Source organism: Ceratotherium simum, chromosome 5, assembly GCF_057802395.1.
Source record: "Ceratotherium simum simum isolate JZ-2026a chromosome 5, ASM5780239v1, whole genome shotgun sequence".
NCBI classification, from domain to species: domain Eukaryota; kingdom Metazoa; phylum Chordata; class Mammalia; order Perissodactyla; family Rhinocerotidae; genus Ceratotherium; species Ceratotherium simum.
Window position 1 is genome coordinate 19,906,212 of NC_141904.1, and position 20,739 is coordinate 19,926,950.

At 41.8% G+C, this 20,739-nt stretch overlaps 1 protein-coding gene across 1 annotated transcript in view; it reads right to left on the bottom strand.

The window, feature by feature from the left end:
• ACP3 (acid phosphatase 3) overlaps window positions 1-20,739 on the bottom strand; it is a 48,304-nt gene that overhangs the window by 14,190 nt on the left and 13,375 nt on the right. The window contains exons 3-9 of the mRNA XM_004419368.3: window positions 18,651-18,737; window positions 18,049-18,201; window positions 13,745-13,843; window positions 11,721-11,813; window positions 9,938-10,070; window positions 5,318-5,400; window positions 3,171-3,274 (exon numbers count right to left, since the gene is read on the bottom strand). Of these exons, the coding sequence (XP_004419425.1) occupies window positions 3,171-3,274; window positions 5,318-5,400; window positions 9,938-10,070; window positions 11,721-11,813; window positions 13,745-13,843; window positions 18,049-18,201; window positions 18,651-18,737 (752 nt within the window). The remainder of the gene's footprint in view (window positions 1-3,170; window positions 3,275-5,317; window positions 5,401-9,937; window positions 10,071-11,720; window positions 11,814-13,744; window positions 13,844-18,048; window positions 18,202-18,650; window positions 18,738-20,739) is intronic.

Sequence of the window (20,739 nt, forward strand, 5' to 3'; positions counted from 1 at the left end):
CTTCCTTTTCTCTCCTTTCTTCTCTCAGTAATTTTCAGTCTTTCCCCGGAATGAATCTATCTCCCTTCTCCTTAACCAGGCCATAAACATGGAATTGAGTAATATATAACATATGTGGTTGAACATACAGCAAGATTTTATCAAAATTATACCTCAGAGAGAGGGGCTGGGTGTATATTCAAGTCCTTACATTCTCTCATATTAAGGAGGCCTTTCTCAATACTTTATTTCAAAAAACAATGTACTGTTTCAGGAGGGACCATTGGCCTAAACTAACCTTGTAAAGCTAGTATGAGGGGCTTATGGAAGTCATTTGCCAAAGAGGCAAGAGAGAAGTTCAAATAGGATTTAGTGATCCTTCTTGGGGTAAAAACCACACAATTGCAACTTTTGGATATTGTTATAAACAAGCCTTTTAAAACATCACCTTAGAAAGCCATATAAACAGTAGTAACCGCAAATATTCTCTTATAAGATATGTTTTTAAAAACTTCTCTAATATTATATGAATGAGTACTTATATCCTAGGATAACTTTCCCAGTGACAGCATCTTTAACTCAAGATGACATGACAAAGATGGCTAATAGTCCACCAAAATTCACGATTCTCTTTCCATGGAATAGAGATATGGCTGAGAAGTGACTACATTTCCCAGACTCCCTTGCACCTAGCAGGGACCAAGTGACTAATTTTAGCCGGTAAAAGGTGAGTGGAAGTGCTATGTGCCCCTTCTGGGCTGAGGTGGTTGATAAGCAAGTTACCTTCTCTACTCTCTCATTTCTTTCTACAAGAGTAACCAGAGCACTCTTGAAAACTGTAGCTTCAAAAGATGAAACCCGGGTCCCTGAATCACTGAATTCACCCCATGAATCACACCATGGGTGACTTACCTTCTATTGGCCAGGAACATCTGCACTGGACTGTTAGGTGAGTGAGAAATAAATCTCCATTGGGTTAAGCCTCTGAGAAGTTGAGGTTCATTTGTACAGCAGTCTTATTAGTTAATACATTTGGAAAAGTTTTAGGGGACTCAAAATTGGCTCTAGTGGTCAAGACACAAGTTAAGATACATACAAAGAGTTTGGATAAAAGTGTTTCATAAAATGAAAAAGCGGAGAGAAGCAATATTTTTTAACTTAGTGAATTATTTTATACAGGATATGATTTTAAATTTATGTACCTAACTAAAAATTAAATATTTTAAGACTATATTTAGCTATCTTATCTACAATCTTAAAAATTTATATATTTAAGATGCCTAAAAATCTAAAAATTCTGTCTTCCTGTCTCTTTTGTTATTTTCTTGTAATGGGATCCCTTTACACTCAGGATCACCTCATGTGCAGGCATATACAGTATTTGCTAACTTGGATCCTCCTTGTTCCTAATTTAAAAGCAAATTTAACTTTTGATATTTCTCTGGATGGTTAAAAAAATCTCAATATAACAACAAACTTGACTTCCACCTGTGAGTGGCTTTTGGTTAATTTTTTTTCTGTATGTCAATGTCTCTCAGTTGAAAAATACCCCACACTTGATTCATAACATGGATTTACTCAAGGTGGTGAGAGAAAGCGATTCAGTGGGACAAAATGTTGCAGTGCCCTAAATAGAAGCAGGCTCAGGACCACGGGGGTGCAGAAACCAGAGAGGAGGGAGCTTCTAGTAAAGTGGGCAGCTTCTTTTGTCTTATCCCCAAAGAGATAGTGCCTACTCCTAGAACTGATTCTGGAATTTTCGCTGGATTTATTAACTCTGCCTAGAATGGGCCTTCAAAGGGACAGACTTATGCAGGGCTTGTTATTAAGAGAGCACTTTATGTCTACAGTCTTCTCGTTCCCATTTTCTGCTCTGTTTGGCTCTTCTCCGTGTTGTGGGCATTGCCTCTCCACCCTAACTCTAGATATTTGAGAGCAAAGTTAGCTAAGACCACATTTTAGTTCTATCTTATTGTGCGTGGCACGCGGTTAGAGGTTCAATAAAGGATGAACCTACCCTTCCCTAACTGCGACACTCACTTCCTTTGTAAGCAGTGAGGATGTTGGTTGAGGATGAGGCTTCTGTGCTGCTACTTTCCTACTCTACAAATCCAGGGGGCTGGAAACCTACAGCCGGGACTACACAATTTGCAAAAAGAAATGCAGGGCCCCTTGTTTAAAAATTATTAAGAATTTTAAGATGGCATCAGCAGATCATTAAATCAAGCACGGGGTCTTCTGAGGACAGGGCCCTATGTTACTGCACACTCAAGCTGCTCCTGCCTGCAGCTGTTGTGAATGCCTTGGGAGGGGAGGCAAAATGTATCTCCACAACCAACCCTGAAACAAACTCTGGGGTCACTGCCCTGACTCAGCCCCTTCCTTGATCTCATTCTACCAATAATATCCCACAAGGTCTGGTGACTTGCCCAAAACACCTCCTCCTTCTTCCTTCCAATAAAAACGTCAGTGTCACAGCAGATATACATTTTTGTGTGACGTTGGCTATGGTGACCAACTCTTCCTGGTTTGCTCAGGACTTTCCTGGTTTTAACAATGAAACTTGTGTTCTGGGAACCCCTTGAGTCTGGGTAAACTAAGGAATTTGCTCACTCTAACCTTAGTCTTTCCAGTGGGTTCAAGCCGAGCTTAGTCAGCTGGGGAGGGCCACACCAGGTTGCAAAGTGGTAAATGCTGCTCCGAAGTTGTGTTTGAAGAATCTTAACTGGTGGATATGAATCACCAGAAGCTGCGTGGATACGTTTGAAGTCTTTAATCGAAAGAACATTATAATATAACCATCAACAAACTTTATTTTTCTCTTGGCATCTTCTATCAGCCTGAGTTTTCTAAGAGAACAGTGTAATGTCTATATACTTCTTAGAACTCCTTAATCTTTTTTTAAAAATATAATTTCTATCACTTAGGGTAGCTCTCTCAAATTTTTAATCTACTGTGTCTGTACATTATTTCCCAGTAAAAGTCTTCATCAGAAAGGAGGAAAGAGGAAAAAGGAGTCACGAGTAGCAAAGATATTGTTAGTCACCAACGTTCTTCCCTCTGAATATAAAACCAAATCACACCAACCAAATAGACAGACAAAACAACCCCTAAGCCAACAATAAAAATAATAATAACAAAACCTGGGGTCCAGTAATACTAATTTTGAAAAGTACCTCTTAGATACTTACCCCTTCTCGAAGTACAATTCCATTAAGTGGCAAGAAGCATAGGGAGGAAGGATTCCATTGTAAACATCTAGCGCCATCTGCAGGCCACTCACAGTAGTGTCATGCTACAGAGATTGGAAACAAATCATTTTTGATCTTCACCTTTGGTTCAGGTTTACTTTCAATAGGTATGTACTAAGCGCTTGTAGGGCACCCTAATGGTTTCTGATTCAATTAATTTCCCATACTTCCAATGACTTAAGAAGTAGAGAGGGGAAGAATTAATTTTGGTTGAGCCTCTGTTGTGTGCTGGGCAGTAAGATTGATACACATATCATTATTTCCTTTTTAAAGACGAACTGAGGGCCCGCCCGGTGGCTTGGCGGTTAAGTGCGCGCGCTCCGCTGCTGGCGGCGCAGGTTTGGATCCCGGGCGCGCACCGAGGCACCGCTTCTCCGGCCATGCTGAGGCCGCGTCCCACATACAGCAACTAGAATGAGGTGCAGCTATGACATACAACAATCTACTAGGGCTTTGGGGAGGAAAAAATAAATAAAATAAAATCTTTAAAAAAAAAAAAAAAGACGAACTGAGACCCAGAGAAATTAAGTAACTTGCTTAATGCCATTTAACCCTAAAGTGGAAGAAAGTAAATTTGAGCCAAGTCTTCTGATTTTGTCCCATGTCTTTTCCCAGTAGAAATTATCTCTGTCTTAGCTTGTTTCATTGATTTTCATTAGATTTTAAAATATTTTGGAACACATTAATGCTAGATTATATTTTTTCCTATAGATTAGAGTCATCTGCAATTTTAAAGTTGGGAAAGAATACATGAGGTTATGAATGTTTACAGAGGATAAAATGTAAGGAAGTAGAATGTGTAGCTTAAAAATAATTGTTAAAGGTTTATCACAGAGTGGCTGGAAGGCATAGGGGACTGGTTTTCAGTCCCAGTTTTGCCGCTGACTAGCTACCTAATCTTAAGAAATCCTCAACTTCCATTTCTACAAAATGGGCATAACACTTGGTTGCCTAAACCGTATGGCAGTGTACACATCTTCAAAAGGGGTTAGAAACGATTTACTAGAGAAAGAAATGGAGTTAGACATATATGACTTGCCAGAAGTCACACAAAAAGTTAGAACTGGAAACCAGATTAGTCATTAGAAAACCTGGCAGAATTGACTAATTCCAGGTCTATCTCTCTCCAGAAAGGACTACACTCTGTTCCCTCCATGGGCTCTTTCTGTAGTCTAGACCATTTAGAACCCCAGACGATAAAAAACCTTCCCCATATCTTTAATCACCTCTTCCTTCATCTTGTAGAATGAAAACATGGCTTTCTCCAGCCAAACCACATCTGAGAAATCCTCTGTGATGGAGACAGTGGGTGAGAGACTAAGTCTTCATACTGTGTCTTGTTTCCTTGCTCATCCCAGACTCCACAGACACCATTTTAGCCATGATACATCCCTAGAATTCTCCCCAACTATGCCTCTTGCCCTGCCTCCTGCTCCATGATGGAAGTCTTCTCCAAGATTTCTCTCTTTTTTCTTTCTGCACCCAATTGTAGCTCTAACTTCAGGATGCAGCTCTCTTTCTCTTTCCCTCTTCTAGCCCCTTTGCCATCTGGAGTTTTCCACTTGGACGCCCTCTGGCATTTCCAACCCAATCGGTACATTCACCTGGCCCAAGACCACCTTTGTTGATGGTTCCACCCTTCTTCCCATCTTTGAGGCTTGAAACATAGCCTTCATCTGCGGCTTCACCTTCCACGTCATTGCCCTCCACCCACACTCCAAGTCATCACCCAGTCCTGTACACGCAGCTTTTCTCATAACCCTGCTGCCACTTTGCCTCTCCTGTTGCTGCCCTGGCTTTAGTCTGGAACAAAAGGGATGTTTTCCTCCTCGGAGGCACCGAAGCACTGGCTTCTATAGCGCTTCTACACTGCTTTGTACAGCGTCTGTGTGTTTACTTGTCTTCTTGTCAGCATTAGATTGTAAATTCCTCAAGGGCCAGAACCATATATTTAATTTTAAAAGCTTTGGACAGGTGTCTACCATTTACTGGGCTGTAGGGAAATAACGATGAAGACACTGAGGCCACCTGCTCAAAGAGATCACACACTTGAACAAACGGATTTGAGTGGAGACAAAAATACTTACCGCAGAATACATGACAAGTTTTCTGTGGTTGGACGGCTGAGTTGCACTCTTCATGTGATTGAGGATTTCACCAACCAGGACACCTTAAAGAAGACAGATCGACAATGGAGCTGAACCAAACATGGTCTTATATTTCAGTTCACAAATCTTTTTGTTAATTCATACTTAGTGATTCCCTCTGCCATGATTCTCAAGACTTAAGAAGAGAAGGAAAGAACTAATTTTGGTTGAGTATCTGCTGTGTGTTCGCAGTGTGATTTACATACATTATTTTACTGAATCCTGACTTCTATCCCCCATGTATAGGTGAGGAAGCTGAGGCCCAGAGACGTTAAGTGACTCGCACAGCTGGGGAAGGAGAGCTGGACTGGCACAGTGGAACTCTACTAGACCAGGCTGTGTTAAAGCTCGAGTTAGGAGGCTGAGAACTTGGAAGGAATTTCAGATGGCTTTTTCAGACAGTTGCTAGCCAATGCTCTTCTCCAGGGCCAGCCTGAAATAACAGCATGGCATGTACTTCTCTGTCTTCATCCCTCTTCCATTCTGGCAGTCAGACCTGTGAGAGGCCATGGGAGACAGCAGCTCTCTGGATGTCTGCACTGGTCATGGACTGTTTTCTGTGGGCCATTCTTCCAGGTTACGCTGGGTGTCACTATTAGGGGGGCAGCCAGCATCTTTAGCTTGCGTCTGAGGACTCCATCTGTCTTCAGCAGAGGAGAGCTTTGGCCTTTCACATTTGTTGTTCCTGAGGTGATGGAAAGGCAGAGGCACGACTCAAAGTCTCCATCCTGTTTGCAGACACTGAAGGCTGAAGGGTACGTTGTGGTGCCAGGGGCTGTTTTGAGGACATTTTGCCTCAGGGACTTCCACATTCATCCCCTGAAGACTCCTTGTGTCTGTGTTTGGTGTTGTCTCTACCATACATGTGTTCTCCTGGCTTAAGGATGACCAGTTGTATTTTTTTTGTAACGAGCAGGGCACTGATGTGAACAGACTGACTATAATCCCAGGCTCTGGGGTCCACTCAGAAAACACACACCAAGCAGCTACGATGGGCCAAATACCATGCTAGGTGAATTAGACATGGTTTCTGTCCTCAAAAACATCATAAAACAGTAAGAAGAGACTGTTTATACCAATAAGCACAGTAAAGGGTTAATTACGGAGGGAGGTGATCTGCTCTTTCTGTAGATGCTGGGGCTTCCTTGGCTATGAATAGAAGAAGCTGGATGCTACATCTCCAACAGGTCTACAGCTTTCTGTCCCAGAGAAGGTTACCCTCTGGGAGCTCTTTAGGGACTTTAGCTTGATCTTCGTGCCACGTTGGTACTAAACTCTGCGGCCAGGCTCCTGGGAGTCATGACAGCCATATTGTCCTGTTGGCAACTTGTCCTTCGTCAACAGGTACCTTTGCAGCAGCCTGCAGCGTTGATAACGGAACGTGATATCAGCCCTTGGTTCTGGGGTGATTGTTCACCTTGTCCCAGGAGAAACTAGGGGTAATTATCATGATTATCCCCAGTCTGGCATGCCAATAATTATGATTTATAGGTGGGGAAACTGAGGCTCAGAGAGGTTCAGTGACTTGTCCAAGATGACACAACTTGTAAGCAGAGGGGCTGAACCCGGTATGTCCTTCTTCAAAACTCTTGCTCTTAATCATTAGGCCACACTGTAGCATCAGCTAGCTTCTGAGTTCCCTGTTGCATCATTTATTAAATCTGCATAAACTAGACAAAATACCACTGCTTGGAAGACATAAACTTCACTTCCCTTACTCTTGGGCTACAGCAGGGGTTGACATTTTTTCTGTAAAGGGCCAGATACTAAATATTTTGGGTTTTGTAGGCCATATTGTCTGCACAATTGTTCACTTTCTGGTGACCATAAACAGCTATAGACACTACCTAAATGACTGAGGGTGGCTGAGTTTCAATAACATTTTATTTACCCAAAAATAGACAGTGTGCTAGATTTGGACTGCAGGGTGCAGTTTGCCAATCCCTGGTCTAGAGCAAGAAGAGGTTTCCATTAATACAGATATGACCAACTATATATTCCTAAATGAGCCATAGGGATTTTCTGGTGCCTGTGTGTGTTTTTATAGCAGGGAGGTGGCGGGAGGATATTACTGAACAATGTCACCCCTGAAACCAACTGATGGAACAAAAGTTTTGGCAAAAGGGGAAAGATGCTGGTCAAAGTCCTGATGTTCCGTGTGACTCTGTGTCACCCAGACAATACATGTTTCCTCTGCAGGATTGTGTTCAGCTGCTTCATCATTCAATAAGCATGTAGCTGATGAAATCCCTCTTGCCTAGCCAGATCTGAACAATAGGTTGAGCTTGTGTTTTGGCAGGACACTCAGGAGACAATTTCCTGGCTCATCAATAGCACTGGACTTCCTCCAGAAAACAGGACAGGTGCGTTCACACGGTTGCCAGCCTTTAGAGTCCAAGACTGAAAGAACACCTTAGGGAAGGACTCTTAGAGACAGAATCTAGTTTAATGCTCTCATCAGATGGGGAAACTGAGACCCAGGGAGGGGAAGTCACTTCCCCAAAATGCAATTTATAGTGGCCAAAGGAAAAAAAGAGGAAACGAGTAAGCTGTTAGGATAAAGCCCATCCTTTATTCTGATACAAACCCCCGCATCTATTATTAGATCATTGTCAACTCCAGCCTGGCTTCCCCTGCCCTTTTCTTCACCGCCTCTTACATGTAGAGAAGTGCTTTGGAAACTTTAATGTCCGTGAGGTACCTGAGGATTTTGTTAAAATGCAGACTCTGATTCAGCTGATCTGAGGTGGGGCCTGAGATTCTGCATTTCTAGCCAGATGCTAGGTGATGCTGATGTTGCTGGTCCGTGGAGTGCGTTGTGAGTAGTGAATTCCTCAGGCTGAATTCCTGAGCCTATCGTGACTAAGTTGGGGGAAATGAATCAAGAGTCCTGCCTCAACTGTGGCATGGGGCTGGGGGCTGAGTCATACTGCCGACACCTGGTGCTCGAGGATTGAGGCCCGGTGCTTGTGTAGCCAATGGGGCCCAATTCCACACTCTGCATCCTTTGCTGTTTAGGACATAAGATTGAAATGCTTCCTGGGCTCTGTCCCTACACACAGTCTGTATCCTGCCTGGTCATTTCCCCCAACATATCAGGTTCCGTCTAAGACTCATCTCTGGATGCTCTCTCTTCCCCAAGGGCTGGGTCTTGTTGCTCATGCCGTTAGCATGGAGTGAGGACTTGAACATTTCTCTTGGGGCTGCCTCTGTGCCATGCAATTGGGACTTCTCTAACAGCCAGTCTGCAACATCCTCACATTGTTGATAACCACTGTCCTAAATTATTTGTCCTAAGCTACTTTGCTCACCTCCTATGCAGTTGCTCCCGACCATCCTAATTTCACACCTCATTAGCTGTTCTCCAGGTTACAGCCTGCCTCAGTCTTTATATCTGCTTGTATAGCTATAAGGACTCCTCTCCTGGTTAGTGATTTGAATTCTTTCTCTAGCTATGCAGACCTGAGTGAACATCCTCCTAGTCTGGTCCAACGCCCAGGATGCTTTGCCTCTATGTGTTCTCCTGGGGTTCTGCTGAACTTGTCCTGACCCCATGCTGAATAGGGGTCTGGCAATGGTTGGAGTTCTGATGTGATTGTACCATTCCCCTCACATTGTCTGGAGTACATAACATGGAACATCTCCTGTGGCTTAGAATTGCTTCATTGTTATGTCAACCTGACATAATGGACCTCCTCTTGCTCTCCATCCTTAGTTTTAATGCCTACATTAATCATACCTGAACCTGACACACTCTGATGTCCTGGCCTGCCCACCCAGCTGCCTTCAGAAGCCTTAGCATCTACCTCCATCCTGCTTGGTCCTGGCTTCTTTCTTGTACCACCTGTCCTGATTACAAGAGCTTGGCATCCTCTTACCCGGGTCTAGCTTCATTAGGATAAGGTGCCTTATGCTATGAAGTGCCAAATCCAGCTGAGAAGAGGCATCACTGAGAAATAAACATCTTTTAACACCAATGGAAAAATTCAAGCTGTGTCATAAACTTGTCAATTCAAATACGTATTAATTTACAGAGCATAATTAGCCTGTCAAATATGTTTTATCACCTTTAACAATGGCTACCACCAAGGGTTTCAGGAAGACAAACCACTTTATGCATACCTCCTACTTGAAAAATTCATCCTATAGGCCACCAGACACAACTGATTTTTATGGGGCTCATATATGAAATCCTTGATTCTTTACTCTGGAAAGATTACAAGTATCGTTTAGCTTATCCCAAAGCTTTCCTTTTCCAGAGGGGAAAACTAAGACCCAGAGTAGGTAATATTGACAACTATAATAACACATAATGTTCATTGACAGTGTATAATGTACCAGGTACTGTTTGTCCTAAGCCTTTTGAAGACATACATTCATTTTAATCCTCACCACCTATGAAGTGGGTATCATTATTATCCCCATTTCACAGATTGGAAACTGGTGCAGGAGTGATTAAATGACTTGTCCAAGGTCACATAGCTGACTGGTGGTGGGACGCAGACTCCGATCACTCAACCACAAATCCAGCACACTCCCCCCGTTTCTTTGTATACTTACCCCCCTGCAGTCTCGATTTCTCTTTCTGCTTGTGAATTCCGTAGAGGGACAGAAGGGACAATTCTGATAATTCTCTCAACTTAGTCATGGTGTCCTCCGTGGCCCAGGAGGGTAAAGTGAAATTGTGAACACTCTGTAGTAAAGAAAAAGGAAGAAAATGTATATTTTTGTTTCTGATTGTCCTCTTTGTTGACTTTTTACCCTCTTTTTCCCACAAGAACTACTGGGTCCAGCCTTTATTGTCCTGCCATTTCTTTCTAGGAAAAATTTACTTTGTGATAAGTAGTGGTATTGATGTTCAGGAGAAAAATACACAGAAACTAATTTGCCCCTTCCTACCAAGTCCATAGCTTTTAGCTTTAAGGAATCACCCTTTAAATCAACCTGGTGATTGCTATTTTGCAGAGTTAGGGTGCGGGAGGGCAAGAATGTACCTCATTCCTTTACGAGAGGTTTGGAAATCTCTCTAGTAACCTGTGGGGAAGGTAAAGCTGACAAAGTTAGATGATGTTTCCTTAAAAGCTGAATGATGGGCCTGAGAGGACAGCTGGGAGAGGTCATATATTTCAGGAGCCTTCCATAATATTCCCCCTCTCCCCTCAGCATCTGGTTCACTGACTCTTGGGGAAAGTCTGCCTCTTGCACACAGAAGGCACTTGCTGAACATTTGTTAAATGGATGAATAGCTGTACAGCAGGACAGGTCGAGACCCTGTGCCAATACTTATTACCTGCTATGAAGAGTTGATTAAGATTCCCCCAGTTTCAAAGACAAGATTGAGACAGAGAGAATTCATGAAAGAGGAGACCCAAGGGCAGTGGCCTACAGAAGAAAGAAGTGGAACAAAGAAAAAGAAAAAAGAAACCATACACCATGACCACAAGAGGGAATAGCTCAGATTAAACTGTAGTAAGGAAGAGAGAAAAAAATCAAGACTGGAACCAAAATGTGGGCTCTTGTCTCCATTGAAGAGTCTTTTATAAGACTAACAAATCTTCCTCGAAACAGATGTTGATAATAAAGTGAAAATATTGAAAGCGCAGTGTGTCCTTGGGTCAATGAACTCTTGCCATGCAGACGGGCAAACTGCTCCATCTGGTATTGAGACGGAACTATGAGAGTAATTGCTGCCCCCAGACACTCATGATGACTCAAAATCAGAAGTGGATATGAGTCAAGCGGGTGGGGGGTCAAAATTTTGCCCCAGGATTCAGTGAACTGGTTGGGAAAACAGGATGATAGAGTACCCCTTTTGGCCAGCAGGTGGAGCACGGTGAGTGAAAAACACCATGCAGCCTTGAAAAACTCAACAGTGATTTATCTAGGTAGAAAGGTTGTTTCATATCCGCTGTACAGCAAGGAAGAGATTCTTTTCCAATAAGCCAATTTCAATAGTCTGACTAAAAGTTGGCTTGCTTATTTCTATATCTAGAAATCAGGTAATTTTTTTCTCTTTCTGTAAAATAACATTGCTTTTTTCATTAAAATCCAAGACAGGAGTCCAGCATTCCTGAGTGACTGAAAAATAAGTAAGTGCGTGCCAAGGCATAGAAGTAAAGCAATTTTGCTTGCAATTTTCTAAAGGGTGAAAACATAAATAACGGAGAGAAGAAGTTAGAATTTTCACATTAACATAAAGAAGTCTTAAATTACATTTCAATGTCAAAGGAAGTATAAGTAATACATTTATGAAAAAGCAAAAGAAATTGTATCCATCTGTTTCAAAATAGGCATAAGTCATAAAATCAGATTGCAAGTTAATCTTTGATATTTTTTCTTTTACCTCACAAAATAAGGGGTCATAGACTTTACTCCAAATTCCAAAAAGGTCCTGGCTATGGTATCCTGAAAGTTTTGGCAAGGTTTCTATAAAATCCTGAAACACACACAGAAGGAAAAAAAGTTTTGACACTAGACAGTCTCAACTTCAGCACTATTGACATTTCAGGCTGGATAATTCTTTGTTGTAGAGGGCTGCCCTGCCCACTATAGGATGCTTAGCAGTATCCCTGGCTTTTACCCACTCGATGCCAGCATCATCCCTAATCCCTCAACCGTGACAACCCAAAATGTCTCCAACGTTGCCAGATGTTCCCTGTGGGGCAGATTTGCCCCTGCTGAGAGCTGCTGTTATTCACAGACAAGTGCACCAGTAATACTGGCTATGATAATGCCAACCCAAAGAATTGCACAAACACTCATTGATCAGTTCTGATTATTACATTAAAAATGCATGCAAATGCTGCCTCACATGTCCCTGGTTTGTCCTGGAATTAGCCTGAGGTACACTGCCTAAAATTGTTTTTGCAAGTAGGTGAAGTAAAACTCACATGTAAATAAGTGGCCACAGTGAGAAGGGGAATCAAGTCTCAGGTCAAAGCACCCCAGGAAGACGCAGCAGAAACAGGACCTGGTATCTGGCTATCAACGTGAAATTGGCATGGGATGCAAACACTTCTTTAGGTTCTGTATTTTTTTTGGATTGTCAGGATAATGAGACCCACCTCTCAGCTATCTGCCTGATGACATTGGCAGCAAGTTCTGGGAAACTTTTCAGAAGATATTATTTGTCTGGTGGATAAATTTTCTAGGAAAATATAATTTGCCAAGATTAACCCAAAAAGATTTCCATAAAGTAAACAGAAATAATTATTAAAGAGCTTCCCTCCAAAAAACAAAACAGAATAAAAGCTCCAGGCCCACATGATTTTATGGAGGAATTCTACCAACCTTTTTAAGAATAAATGATTCTAATGTTATTTTAACTGTTCTGGAGCACAGAAAAAGAAAGAAAACTTCCAAAAAAATTTTTATGAACTAAGTGCAACATTGATATTGACGAAGACTGGCCACAAAAGAAAACTATATTCCAATGTCACTTTGAATATCAATGCAAAAGGTCTAAGGAAAATATTAGCAAATAATTCAATATCATATTAAAAGGGGCTTGATTCTAAAAATGTAAAGATGGTTCAATAGTAGTAAATCTATGAATAAAAAAAATCTATAAATAAAATTAAAAAGGCTATCCTTTGTACCAGAAGACAATAGTCCCAGCTCCTCAACCTCAATAAGCAGATCATTTTAAGACTTGCATTTATGCTGATCCAGCCACGTGCTTTCACCTGGCTCCTCTGAGACATGGGTATAGGATTCGAAACGGACTGGCTTCTTGACCCGCTTGTGGCTCCAGCACGGGGAAGGGGACCAGGTAGTGATGACTGACCCTCATTAAACATTTTATTTTTATTTTTATTTTTTTTAAAGATTTTATTTATTTAATTTTTTCCCCCCAAAGCCCCAGTAGATAGTTGTATGTCATAGCTGCACATCCTTCTAGTTGCTGTATGTGGGACTCGGCCTCAGGATGGACGGAGAAGTGGTGCCTCGATGCGCACCCGGGATCCGAACCCGGGCCACCAGCATTGCAGCGCGCGCACTTAACCACCAAGCCACAGGGCCGGCCCTCATTAAACATTTTAAACCATCGCTATAACCAGCTCCCAGCAAACACATTCCTCCCACACATTTTTTTTTTTTTTAGATGAGGAAAATTGGTCCCGAGCTAATACCCGTGCCAGTCTTCTTCTAATTTGTATGTGGGATGCCGCCCCAGCATGGCTGGACGAACGGTGTGTAGGTCTGTGCCCAGGTTCCGAACCCTCAAACCCCGGGCCGCCGAAGCAGAGCGTGCGAACTTAACCACTACACCACTGGGCCGGCCCCTCCTCCCACACTTTTAAGAAGCCGGAGCTTCATTCTTTGTTTTGGCCCTCACACACCCAATAAATGACACTATTTTTTAACCTTATAAGGATGCAGCCTCTTCTGGAATTCCTCTGAATTCAAAGTCTCACGGTCAAGTTCTTGAAAACGAGGGCAGTCCCTGAAAGGCAGGTATAGCAACTGAGGACAAAAGAAAAATCATAAATCCTTTATTAGTCAGAAGAACTTTGCTAAAGGAGCTGAAGCCATATTTTAAGCCTCATTAGGCACAAAGCGATCTGAATAAAAGATTCAAATGTGTTTTGAGCTGAACGGCAATTCTCAAATTGAGAGAAAAGAGATAAACGGTCTGCAGGTCTTAAATATGTACTCAGCAGATACGTACCCAGAACTGAAAATCTTTTTATTTTTTTTTCTCTCGTGAACTTGCCTAAATAGGACTGTGCTGTTGGTAAATATTCACTTCCTGGTTTTTCCGTATGAAATGATAACCGTTCCTTTCTTCCTCCTGGACCTCTTTCATTTCTAACACGAGATGCACATCTGTGTGCATGTACACACAGACACACATACACAGACTATAGAGAAATTAATTAGAGGTTCTGGAAAGAACTTTAAGAGATTGATTAACCATTTGTTGACTTAATTCTTGCAAATTTACAGGTTATTAAGATAAGGGCACATACTAAATATATAGAAAAATGTACTTTAAAACCTATTATGAGTTCAAAGTGATCATCCTAAAATGAGTTTAAATTCCACAACCTTTTGTAGTGTTAACTGTAATCTGCAGGTTTAGACGACTCGCAAGTTTATTTCGTTGCTCTGACTTTACATCCGTGGCTGGTCCTGTATTTCCATCCCTTGGCGGATATCACTAGTTGGATGTTTCTCTTCTTCCTCAAATTTAACACGTGCAAAGCTAAACTCAACTTCATTTTTAACTGTTTCGTCTTTGTAATCTCCCTACTTTTGCCCATGGCAAAATTTATCATCCTGCTTCATAGACTACTCACTTTTGCTTGTCTACTTTCAAAATATGTCCCAAATAGACCCCTTTACTTTATCTTCATTGTCCCCTCCCACATAATGTGTATTTCACCTACTCAAGGGCTTCCTATTTGGTCAGTGGGTGTCTACTCTTTCTACCTTCACATTTCATTCTCCATTGAGCAGCTACACTATTCCTTTTTATTTTCTTTTTGTGAACACTAATCTTTTTAAAACATCAATCAGATCATGCCATTCTGTGGTTTATAACCTTCCCTGGCTTTCCATCTTACTTGGAATAAAATCCAAACTCAGTCCCTAGTGAGCTGTGTGCCCTGCTTTCCTCCCACCGTCCCTCTCACTCACTCCTCTCCAGCATCGCTGTGGGCTTCTTGGGGTCCCCCAGGCACACAGGCTTGGGGTCTCTGCAGACTGTTCCCGGCCTGAGACACTCCCCTCAATGACTCCCAGCCCCGCTCTTCTAGCCATCCTGCCCCAGCCACTCTTGCATTCCTTGTTTTATTTCCTGCAAGAGCTCATTGCCATCTGAAATCATTTTATTTACTTCTTTATCATCTATATAAAATATAAGCTGGAGGACATCCAGGATCTTGTCTATCTTGTTCACTGCTGTGTTTTCAATGGCTAGAACAGGGCATACTAGGAGCTAATCAGAAAACATTTTTTTTATAAGTTGCTTCCTGTCTGTCATTTCAGATTCTATGGGTGACCTTGTCTTACCTCGCTTTCCTTCCTCTATTGTCTTTACCATCTAATTTCAGACCTTCATTTCCTCATTCCTGAATTGCTTCAACAGTTATTCTCAGAGGCTCCAGTATCTTTTCCTCCCAAGCCACTGTCAGACAAATGCCTCAAAGCACCACTCATCACGTGTGTATGGTACTGAAGAATGTCTACAGGTTTATGTCCCACTGCTTTACATTTAAATTTCCTTGCATGGTTTTCCAGTTTTTCCATAGGAGAAATGACATTATTGAGGGAAAAAGCACAGCCTGTTCATTGAAAAATCTAGATTTTAATAAATTACTTAACCTTTCTAGACCTTAGTTTTCTCATCTCACATATTGAAAGAGTCAGGCTGGAAATAAATACAATAATCATCTAAACATCTGTCCAGCATTTTTGCAGTTTACAAAGTCTTTTCCATTTCTTAAATATCTTGATTTTCACAAATTCCTGTGAAGAAGTTAGGAGGGTACTGTTGATCCCATTTTACAGAAAAGGAAACTGAGGTAAAGGGAGGTTACTCAAGGTCAAGTTTCTGAAGTAGTAGTTGGCTCTCAGACCTAGGTTTTCCCAACTTTAAATCCAGCCCTCCTTCTACATCACACTGCTTTTCAGTCTCAAGATTCCTTCTGGCTGTTCAGTTTGGATTCTCTAATCTGTGACCAAAGTAGTTCCTCAGTCCTATGTTCATTCTTTCTAAACATGAACTCTCGCACAGAAGGGCAAGCACTGTGCACATTCACTCACTCCACGCTTTGGGGTTCCCTTCCTCTCCTTTCCTTCCCCTCCTCCAAGTTCTCCCTCTCTCCCTGAAGACTTGAACGACTGCCCTTTGGCAGCTCCACACATGTCTCGTTCCCTGAATTCCTCCAGCATGTACTGCTTCAAGCGTGCTTCAAATCATCGCCCACCGTCTTGTATTGTGTGCTACGCATGTCACAAATGAATCTTTTTTCATCAAATGGATTATAAATTAGGGAAGAAACCTGCCCTCATATTTCTCTACAGCACTTAGCACAGCTCTGGGAATAACTTTGTGTTGATTGATTGATCTTGTTAGATTTCTTAGTTGATGTTACAGGGAACTGTTTTCATCTTAGTGAGTAGACAGCTGGAAGCCATAGGTAGACAATCTTGCTTGCTTCTCTCTCCCTCTCCCTCTGTGTTTCTCTTTTCCTCTTCTAATGGTACTCGTATTCTCTTTACTATGTAATTTAATTACTGTCTTTCAGAATTAAGGATTAAATAGCTGCCTCAGTCTACATTGGTTATATTTGGTGCTGCTGTCTGGTCTTTATCTATGTAGAAAAGGCTGTGGTAAAAGTTATTTTTTTCTTTTTGGAAGAAAATATTTATAAACTCCTAAGAACACTGATAATCATAATACCCCACTCCTGATTCTGTGAAGGAAAGAGGCGTAAATAAATCATCCTGTCTTTTCAGGAAACACCAGAAAAATTGGTCGGAGTAGATTTACCTAGAGTGAGGCAAGAGTTGGACTGTTTCTACAAAGCATTTGGGAAAAATTTTTAAGTCGCCAGATGCAGCAATTAAGTCGTTTTTAGGAGTACTGGCAAGGCGAAGAGGACAGTAACCTACCCCGGAGGTCACTGGCCAACAGTCTGGGTCCAGTAGTCACGCTAAACCTTAGCTGTAGAGAAATGAGATGGTCATGCTTTTAATATGACTGCAGGGGAATTAGGAAAGATTTCTTGTTCCAAACAATTTCTTTCATATAGTCTTAAACTCCACACCTGAGAGATTAGTTAGATTTATTTATTACTACTCAAAAAAAATAACAATTTCTCTGAACAAGTTAAGGAATTCTTGGCCAGTCCCACTCAGTATAAATAAACTTGAAAGTTTCTCTCAAACTGATGCCTGAGTCCCACCCTCTGAAATTCTGATTTGTTACGAGAAGTGCCCTGGGCGTCAGGAGTTTTATAGAATTCTCAGGTGATTCTAATATGCAGCTATGTTTGAGAATCGCTAGTTTACAGGGAAGGAAATTGCTCTGGAATGAGATAGGCCTGGCTCTTGTCTCAGTAGTGATGCTTACCAGCTGTGTGGCTGTGGGTCTATTTTGTTTAACTTCTCTGAGCACTTACCTCCCTGGCTACAAAAGGAGAACAATAATACTGTCCCTTCAAGGTTTTTATGAAAGGTAAATACGATGACACATGTAAAGAACCAGGCACCAATTATGCACTCAAATTTTTCTTTTTCTCTCTACCTAGGAATGGAGATTTTCAGAGATGAAGGTTATTCGGTCGGTAGAGAGGTCTTAGGATATTTTGGAGGGAGGAAGAGAACCCTGTGTAGGGCACCAAAAGCCTGGGAATTAAGGGCAGAACCCTAGGAGCCTTGTGAGTGTGTGTGTGTAAAGATGGAGAGGGACCAATTGCCAAAAGTTGAAAGAGTGGCAAAACAAAGTAGATAATAAAGATCCAAAGAGAAATTCTGTTCCTACTCTCTCTTGCCTAGGGCTTTCTATATCCTACATTGTCCTCTGCACCTTTATTTAGGAAAGAATTAAGGCTGCACAGCCCAAGGAGTGTCCAGACTCCCAAATCCACAGGAACGAGCAGCTTGCCTTCCTCCTTCCAGGCCCAATGGAATCTATCTCTGGGTTTTCCCAGAATACTGACCCGATCTTCAGAACACGGGACTGTGTGCACCGGGATGGGCTGCCAGGGTAGGCTGGGATTCCAGATGCTGATACCCTCTGGGGGAAACAGGGCTGCAAGGTTTGTCATAGCGCTCATCAAAGTTCGGTCAACGTCTGTGCTTCGAATATAAACCTAGAGCGGAAAATCAAAGCAGGATCAACTGAGAGGAACTCGTGGGATTTTCCTGTGGAGATAATAGTATATTTGAGACAGGGCAGGGCACCCACAAAATATTAGCAGACACTGTGATAGTAATTTCTATTATGGAAGAGACAGTATTAGGAGCATGCCATGACATAAAGAAACCTGCTATGCCAATAGTTGAATTGACAAGAGACCAATTAAGTGGTGGTTACTTGCCAAACCAAAGTTTTTACCATAGGTGTCCATAAAATTTTGAACTTACTGATATTCATAAATTTTGTAGGAACAAAATATTTGTATAAAGAGGAGTACATTTGTAAACAAGGTCTCTGACTTGGATAAGTTCCTTGGGAAACAGGCAAAGCACTTTTACAAATGCAACATTATGTTAAATTCTTGCAAGGGACAAGGTTCCCACTCTTAGCTCCCCAACTTGCCTGTTCACGCTTATAGGTCTCATTCAAGAATTTTCCATATCTTTTCCTTATATACTTTCCAAGTTCATAATGCTGCTCCATGCCCAGCTGTGGGAACAAATAAAAGCAAAAATTAGTGAAAGTTCTGTGAATCTCACCTATGAGTCTCATCTCTCCTCACTGAATGGGTAGAGTGAACAATGGTGTACATTAATAGTTTCACAATAACAACACATTTTTAAATGGAAACAAGAAAAGAGCTGTAATCTTTAGTCCTGACTCCCTGAGAAAACTCATCCATCTTCATTAGTACTTAACACAGAGCCTTGCACAGTTAACAGCTGGCAGATCACATTGATCTGATTTAAGTAAAGGGTTCATCTTGGTGTGGTAGAGCATTCAACAGTTCATCTTTGTTGGTCGAGCATTCAAAGGGCTGGTTGACCAGTTGGTGGCGGTTTTGTGGAAGAAATTCAACAATCTGATAAGAGGTTGGATTTGATGAATCTGAAGATCACTTTCAACCTCTGGGTACAATGATTTATTATCTGCCCAGTTTATTTGTGCCTGGTTCACGAAAAACTAGAGCCTATTACTCAAAGTGTGGTCTGTGGATCAGCAGTATTAGCATCTCCTGGGAGTATGTTAGAAATGAAGTTCTTGGGCCCCACCTTGAGCTACTGAATCAGAATCTTTGGCAGTGGAGCTCAGGAATCTGTTTTTAACAAGCTCACTAAGACTCTGATGGCCAGTAATCATTGAGAAGCCTTGCTTCAGCTCAGTGATCCTTGAGCATTACTATGCATCAGAAGCAAAATTATCTAGGGGTGCTTGTTGAAATGCAGATTCCCCAGATTTCCCCTGGAGATTCTTGCTCCTTAGATCCTGGGTGTAGCACTGGAATCTGCATTTTAACAAGTGCCCTGAGTGAATCAGATCCATGTAATAGAGCACCTTGCTTTGAGAAACACTGCATTCATCTGTCTTGAATCCCGATCCTTGCCAGAGCTTCAAGGAGTCAGAGAGGATGTGGTCACTGTGGCTTCTGCTTGGTCCCACTCGCTCACTTGCTTGTCACTCCTGGCTACACGATCATCACCACCCCTCGAGGATGGGGAAGGAGGTAGGAAAAGAATAATGTGTGCTTTGAGGTTTGTGAGTTTCCTGAATGACCTGGGTAGCTGAAGAATCAAGTACTTTGGGTCTAATTTGTCGTTCTAACTTACAGCTGACTTTTGGGGAAATAGTCATCTATAGAGCAGTGGTTTTCAAACTTTAGTATTCACAGAATCACTTGGAGGACTCATTAAAACAAAGATTCCCAGGCTTCAACCCCAGATTTTCTGGTTCAGTGGGTGGGGCCAGAGAATTTACATTTCTGACAAGTTCCCGGGTGATGGTGATGTTCCTCCTTCCGGGACCACACTTCGACAACCCCTGAGAACCATCACCTTGTCATTATGTAGACTGGAAGTACCTGGCCAAGGGCAGAAATTTGAGTCCTAGAACCTTGCTATTCAAGAGTGGCCACGTACCAGCACCATCAGCATCACCTGGGAGTATGTTAGCAATGCAGAATCTCAGGCTTCATATCAGATCTGAAATAGAATCTGCATTTTTTCCCCCTAGTTTTATTGAGATATAATTGACATACATCACTGTATAAGTTTAAGGAGTACAGCACAATGGTTTGATTACATATACTGTGAAATGATTACTGCTTTAAGTTTAATTAACATGCATCATCTCATATAGATACAATAAAAAGAGAAAGCAAAAAGGAAACATATTTTTCCTTGTGATGAGAACTCTTAGGATTACTCTCTTAGCAACTTTCATATATATCATACAGCAGTGTTTACTATTGTCATCATGCTGTTCATTACATCCCTAGCACTTATTTATCTTACAACTGGAGGTTTGTATCTTTTGACCACCATTCTCCTATTCCCCCTCCCCCGACCCCTCACCTCTGGTAGTCACAAATCTGATCCCTTTTTCTATGAGTTTGGTTTTTTTTTTCTTTTCAGATTTCACATGTAAGTGAGATGATATAGTATTTGTCTTTCTCTGACTTATTTTACTTAGCATAATGCCCTCAAGCTCCATC